At 36.1% G+C, this 7,409-nt stretch overlaps 1 protein-coding gene across 1 annotated transcript; it reads left to right on the forward strand.

Moving 5' to 3' along the window:
• Positions 1-949: 949 nt before the first annotated feature.
• On the forward strand, positions 950-5,511 carry LOC117416522 (barH-like 2 homeobox protein). The gene is made up of 3 exons (XM_034027644.3): positions 950-1,933; positions 3,001-3,226; positions 4,494-5,511. The coding sequence occupies exons 1-3, from the start codon at positions 1,381-1,383 to the stop codon at positions 4,804-4,806; spliced, it is 1,092 nt and encodes a 363-aa protein (XP_033883535.1). The 5' UTR covers positions 950-1,380; the 3' UTR covers positions 4,807-5,511.
• Positions 5,512-7,409: the final 1,898 nt, after the last annotated feature.

A 7,409-nucleotide genomic window follows, 5' to 3' on the forward strand; every position in this document is an offset into this window, starting at 1 on the left:
CATCACCGCCCGAGTGGTTTTAAAATAAACGCAAAAAAGTTTCTGTCAGCATAGATTTAATAAAATAAATCAATCAATAAATAAATAAAAACCCACAAATATGCCTTTACAAAAAGGTACTATATATATATATATATATATATATATATATATATATATATATATATATATATATATATATATATATATATATATAATGTGTGTGTGTGTGTGTTATATGTATTTATCGGTAATGCGTGTATTCACAGTTATTATCTATCTGTTGTATGTATGTCGATTATATAATTGATGCAGGGTACATATTATTATTTTTAGTTACTGTACAACACTTCTTTAACGGAATGGCAGAATGGCAGAAGGCAAATTTAATTGGTTCTGATAGGTTAAATAAACAGAGATTACCGTAATCATTCGCTGGGGCAGAAGATTATGCTAACGAATGGTTTCTTTTTCTGAAAGATGTGTGATGTCCCTCCTGCTATCTTTAACAAACGTAACTTTTAAATACACACGTCAATAAAGTATTTAATATTAAAAAAAAGAAAGAAAGAAAAGAAAAAATATGTTGTATAGTTAACAAAAACGTGATTTTGTTCCTCTCGGTCACATTTGATTTTTTTGAAAAAAAATGTAGCACTTATCTTTCCTTTTAAAATGCGTTAACCTGGTAGTTTTACCGTCTCTATTTATTGTACGATATTAACACATTTCAAGCATTATGTTTTCTTTGTTACTCGGGCTACAAGTTAAGACAGCAGCCTGAGATTTGGTAAAAAGAGCATTCAGGACTCAATAGCTGGCTCAAAACTGACAAGATAAAGTAGGATCCCACCGATTGGCTAAGTGCAGGCAACGTCACGGACTAACCAATGGCAGGAGAGATGGATAAAACGAGAAGCAGATTATAATAAAGGAGAAAATATGAGTTCCCTTTGCTATGGCAGTGACGTCAGTGTAGGAAGTCATTGTAGAGCAACACTAGAACGATTACAAGCAAAAAAAGGAGCGTGGTGTCGAGGAGTTAGTTGTGCGTATCTCTCCACACCTCAACTTCGAAAGAAAGTTAAAAACAGAACAAAAGGACGTGGGATACACAGCACCATTGCTTTACAGATTCTAGATTGAATGCAACCGAACTGGGAGACTATCATCATAGTGACTTATTGTAAAAAACAAAACCAAAAAACAACAGAACTAAAAACAACTTTGTGTGTGCTTTTATGTATTTTTTCTTAGTCCTTTTGTGCACCTGTGTTTATCGATCTTCCTGTGCTATAGATTTTGTTTCTAACATTCAGCGGAAGGCTTTCTTTTCAATGTTTGTAATGAAGACGAGATCCTAATCCTATTCGTTTTTTTTTTTAATTTCATTTTATTACTATGGAAGCGTCTAGCGGGTCGGATTTTGGAATAGACACTATTTTATCTAACAACACCACCAGTTCCAGCAGCCCCGTGCTAATGAACGGAGATTTTCGTCTCGGTGACTGCAGGACCGCGGAATTTAGAACCCTGGCCACCCCGTCACCATGTTCGGAGATAGATACGGTGGGGACAGCCCCTTCTTCCCCCATTTCGGTCACCATGGAGCATCCCGAACAGCACCTGGTGCAAGACAGCATTCAGCATCACCGCCACCATCAGAGTCAGCAACAAAGTTTGCAGCTATCGCCTCAGCCTGCACAGCAGATAGGGGCAGCCGGCTCTGCCCCGAGGACAGCCACCTCTTCCTTTCTAATCAAAGACATTTTGGGCGACAGCAAACCACTGGCAGCTTGTGCACCTTACAGCACCAACGTCTCCTCGCCCCATCACACCCCGAAAGCAGACGGCACCACAGCAACAGAAAGCTTCAGGCCAAAATTAGAGCAAGGTGAAAGTAAATGCAGATTAGACAAACGAGACGACATCCAGAACGACATGAAATGCAACGGTAAGCACTGCAGCAGAGCAGGATGACGAGCCGCGTATTTATCTTTCCAGAAGCGTTTATTTGTAATTATGTGTGACTTTGATATAACATGCCCGTTTAACTAAAGCACGCACTACAATACGGGAACAGATTGCTATTTCAGCATATCTGTTTATGCATTTATTATTATTATTAAGTACAGTTTTACACGTTGTTAAATTTGCTGTTAACTATATACACACCTTGTGTTTCTGATTCGTAATTAGATTACATGTTTCAGCACCAAAGGCTGCACTGTGTTATTTTGTACTGAAGACTAAAAAAGCAGAATCATGTCTATTCTGCCAGGACTGTATTCTGTGGTTTTGAGTTCGTTTTAGTTGATTTGTTTTATTATAAACTGAAATATGATGTTTTCTGGAAACCGTTTTGTGTTTTAGTATTAGCATAACAGAGCACGCACAGATGTAGAGTCTGTCTGGCGATCTCTTGTGCGCAAACCTCCCCAGTGGGTCAATTAGAGAGATTATTGTTCTATACAGGGGAGATCATGGAGCGCTGCAAAAACTGCTACAAATAGAGATGGATTGACATATCGATTGCCCAGCATTTCAGTAAAAAAAAAAAAAAAAAACACAACTTGACAAACAGAATCCCTATTTCTCTTTCGCTGGCATCTGAACGTATTTTGCAATCGCTTTTTCGCAAAATAACGCAAACATTTTTTTTTTGTTTCCACCCAATATCATACAATTTTACAAACAAGTGTATTATTATATTTTCCACACATAAAATAAAAATGTTACAAGTCATTTCTCACTTCGCAAACCCCAATTTTGCCATTGCTATTGTAAATCTTGCTGAATGTTATAACAACCGCCAAAGATATTTTAAATTATTATTATTATTATTATTATTATTATTATTATTATTATTATTATTATTATTATTACAAAACACTACCTTCAAGTTACCTTTTAGGCTACTTAGGCTATACAAAATGTACTGTGGTGATCAATAAGCTATCTAACATACCGTTTACAGAACAAGTCCATAAAAAACGTGTTGAACTTTTTTTTTTTCCTTAGGAACGAAAGAAGAGAGTGATCGGGAGATCTCGAGTAGCAGAGACAGTCCCTCGGTTCGTTCTAAGAAGCCTCGCAAAGCGAGAACAGCCTTTTCAGATCATCAGCTCAATCAGCTGGAGCGCAGCTTTGAGCGTCAGAAATACCTGAGCGTGCAGGATCGAATGGACCTGGCAGCCGCGCTTAACCTGACGGATACCCAGGTCAAAACCTGGTACCAAAACAGAAGGTGTGTACACGAAAGACGTGTTGTGCTATCTTTACATTGCGAATAGTCACCTTGTATGTACGTTGGTACGATTTAAATGGGAAAAGTATGCTACTTGTGATGCTTTACAATAGCACATGGAGAGAGAGAGACAGCGAAAGATAATAAATGTGGAATAGAATTATAAGATCATAAGGATAGAACACATTAGAACATGGATACCCGTTATGTTTCCAACTTTTTATTTCTGTTTATTTAAGCACATTTTGAAAATAAAATTTTAAAAAAATACCAACATTGTAACGGTAATATATGGATATAATAATTGTATTGAATCAATGCGTTCAAAACGCATTTCTTTGTGTCTCTAAAAAGAATTTCGGAATTAGTTCAGAAAAATAAAGCAATAAATAAATAAATAAAATCCAAACAGCACCACGATATAATATTATTGCGATCATAATAAATGACAACAATACTAATACAAATGTAACTATTCTGTCTGCAAACACCGCATTTTAGATGTTAGAGATTGTACCCTGTGTTAAGGCTAATCAGGAGAAATCTAGTGTATTAACGGTTGCGGTTAAGCAAGACAATGCAATCCATTAAGCGATATGGGCTACAGAATGCACCTCTTCAATTTGTCTTATTCATTAAAACAACTACAGCAAAACAAAAAAAAAACACACACAAACGTTTTAAAATGTTTACAAGTTATTTTGAGATGAATTCGCTATTTCTGAGCAGAACTTGTATTTTATGATTATGCTAAATAAACTAAACTAAGCTTGTCGAACGAATTATATTCAAATTGTAATATGTAGATCACCTTTTCATATAGCCTGTTTGTCCCCCACCCCCACCCCCCACACCATCACGTTCTATTTTCAATTTATATTGAACTTTTATGTTGTTGTTGAAGGCCCTTAAACGCTATTTAGACTATCCGCTTTATCTATGTACAATCAAACATTAAAAACCAAAACCGTTGTTGACATAAGACCTATTAATTAAAAATGGAAAGCAAAAATATATGGAAATGCAAATAAACATAACCAAATATTACATACAATTTAAATTAAATTAAATTAAATTAAATTAAATATATTTTAAAGTGTTTCTGCTCATGAAATATATTTGACATTAAAACATGTCTAATTAGTGCAGAATTTGAACAATTCATGCTCCAAGTGATTAATCCTACCCAATTAACTGAGTGCGGTGGGAATTCTTGGATTCTAAACCAGTTAAATAATTAATGTATTGTATTTTGATCTGATTTCAGGACGAAGTGGAAAAGGCAGACCGCTGTAGGACTAGAGCTGCTGGCTGAAGCGGGAAATTATTCAGCCTTACAAAGAATGTTCCCGTCTCCTTATTTCTATCACCCGAGCTTGTTAAGCACTATGGACAGCACGACAGCAGCCGCCGCAGCGGCCGCCATGTACAGCAGCATGTACCGGACTCCCCCGGCGCCTCACCCCGGTCTACAGAGGCCTTTGGTCCCCAGGGTTCTCATCCACGGTCTCGGGCCGGGGGGGCAACCTGCCCTAAACCCTCTGGCTAACCCCATCTCTGGCGCTCCACACCCCCGGTAAAAGAACAGAAACAGCAAAATCACAAAACAGGAGAAACTGAACACAAAATACAAAAAAAAAAAAAAAAAAACATTTTAAATTCTTAATGACTATAAGAAAACAAAAAGGTAAAAATGAAGAAGGATTTTAAAAAAAATAGAATAAAAAGAAAAAAAAAGTTTAAGAAAAGGATAAACTGTAAACAAAAGGACCGGAACAGAAAAAAATGACTCCATTCCTCCACCGTTTGTTTTTCACATAAACACTTACGTCTACTAACGAATAAACTTCAGAGAAAGTTTATATAGAAGATGACGGACAGAGTCAAATTAAGAGCGAAATTGACAATTTAAAAAGTGAAACTGAAAGATTTCTCTAAGGTAGAGAAAACACAACGGCAATGCTGTGAGAACTTCTGCACCGATGTTCCCGACCTTTTTTATTTTTGAAGTGGCATGCACCGTTAATATAAGGAAGTGTACATTTGAAGGACTGAGTGAAATATCATATTTATTGTATGTCGTCAGAGAAAACCGCTTCTATACAGTTAGTAATACATGCATTTTTTAATTTTACTTTCTCATTTATGTCTTTTGATTCGATAACGAATGACGTTAAAAAAAGACACACTTCTTTTTTGATGTGATTGGTTGACATTTATCATATGAAGGGGTTCTCTATTGATACCATTCTGTAACAACAATTAAAACTTTACTTTTTTTACGAGCACTGAAATCTGAACTATTTTTGTATGAGGTGGAGTTGATGCGTAAAGCTTATGTGGGTGAAATTCTACAAAACAAGTGTGTTTATTAATAATTACAAATTATATAAAAACAACCACATTCATTATGCCGTTAACCGTTTTTTAAAATTGTGTTATATTAGAAACCATATATGATGAAAGGGTAGGGTAATAAATGTCAGTCTGCGCTACACTACAGGCTACAGTGCTAATTGTTATGTGGGCATTTACATGTGGTTGTGATTTTGTATTCAAATAAGAAAGCGGGGCTATCTGTGTATTTGAATATTTAACGACAGCTTTGTGGTGGTGAGAATGGACGGGTTGCAGGCTGACGTGCTGGCCTGGGAAACGGGAAGGTGGTCTCTGCCTGGCAGCTGTTCCGGGCCAGCAAAACGCTCCAGAGAACCGGCTAGGACAGACAGCAGGCGCGACGCGGCGTCTCAGCGTGAGCAATCAGGAAAGGCCAAAGAATTAAAAGAAAAATTAAATATATCCCAGGAGATGTTTCATTCATTATCCTGATCATCTGATTTACTGATCCTTCTGATTAATTCTAATGAAATGGTGGCGACCGTAAACTGTAGGCCTATCCGTTATATGTAGATTCTGCAGAATAGAAAGCTGTCTGTCTTACATCGAGTGTGCGTTTTACTGTTTTGTTTTGTTTATTGTACATTTTGTAAGTTTTTGAGGGATTCGTTGTTGTATAGCAATGCAATAAGTGGGCTTACAGTGTAATGCAAAGGTTTTAAAATAACGGTTCTACGTTTGCATTTTAAAACATGTTAAAGTAAACCAAACTAGAATTTCAAAGTGCAATTAAATTATTATTATTATTTTTTTAAATCCAGTGTATACATTTTCTTCTCCTAGAAGCGCCGCCGTATTTTTAATAAATCGAAAGGGACTTGATCCACCCTCAGCATATTTACGGTATTTAGAATGTTCACTCTTGGCTAACCAGGCATCTTCGTGCGTGTCCGTGACAGAGCTAAACCAATAAACTGCGCATTAAGTGGAACCGTAATTAAATGAACATTAAAATACTTTATTTTAAAAGTATTATCACGTCCCCTGGAGGATTGTGGTAAGATGGCGCTTTCATGTGAATGGAATCCAGAAATGAAGAGCCTCGGGGCGCGTTTGTTTGGGCTTCCCTAATTGGAGAATCGCTTGCTGATTTCTCTGCTAATACATTGCTGTTCAAACCGGGCTGACCTTTGCTGTGGTCTATATAAAAGAGGAATAAGTGACGCAGAGAACTACCTTCTCGTTTTCTGCTTCATAACTCAGTATCAATAGAGGGCAAACAATAGGTTATTTAATAATAGCCTAACATTTTATTGCCAGTTAAACGTAATAGAATAATTTATGAAAATGACCAATTTGGCATTCACTAAAAAGCACTGTAGTGGAAAAGTAGAAGAGAATAATTTGGGAATAATTGGTAAATATTTAAATAATCTGTTGCATAGCCACCAGTAAATAACATTTTATTATTATTATTATTATTATTATTATTATTATTATTATTATTATTATTATTATTATTATTATTATTATTATTATGTAACAAGTTTAATTTAAAGATACAGCGCATTTTCATCTACTAATGATTCCAAATTAGTCATTAGAATATAAAGAATACAGTTTACCAATTGCACAAACTGTAACTGAAAACAATCTGTAAACGGTATTCTGTTGAAATGGTGAATCTCAGAATAGCGTTTCATCCTTGGGCAGGGTCTCCGCTGACGAAAGCATTTATTATCCTTTGCGCCTAAAACAGTGGCACAGCGTCTTCCTCGTACCACCGTGTCAATTTTGACATAAGTGCACTATAATGCATTTGAAGAACTTCAAACCTGCTACTTCA

The sequence above is a fragment of the Acipenser ruthenus genome, chromosome 12 (genome assembly GCF_902713425.1).
Source record: "Acipenser ruthenus chromosome 12, fAciRut3.2 maternal haplotype, whole genome shotgun sequence".
In the NCBI taxonomy this organism is placed as follows: domain Eukaryota; kingdom Metazoa; phylum Chordata; class Actinopteri; order Acipenseriformes; family Acipenseridae; genus Acipenser; species Acipenser ruthenus.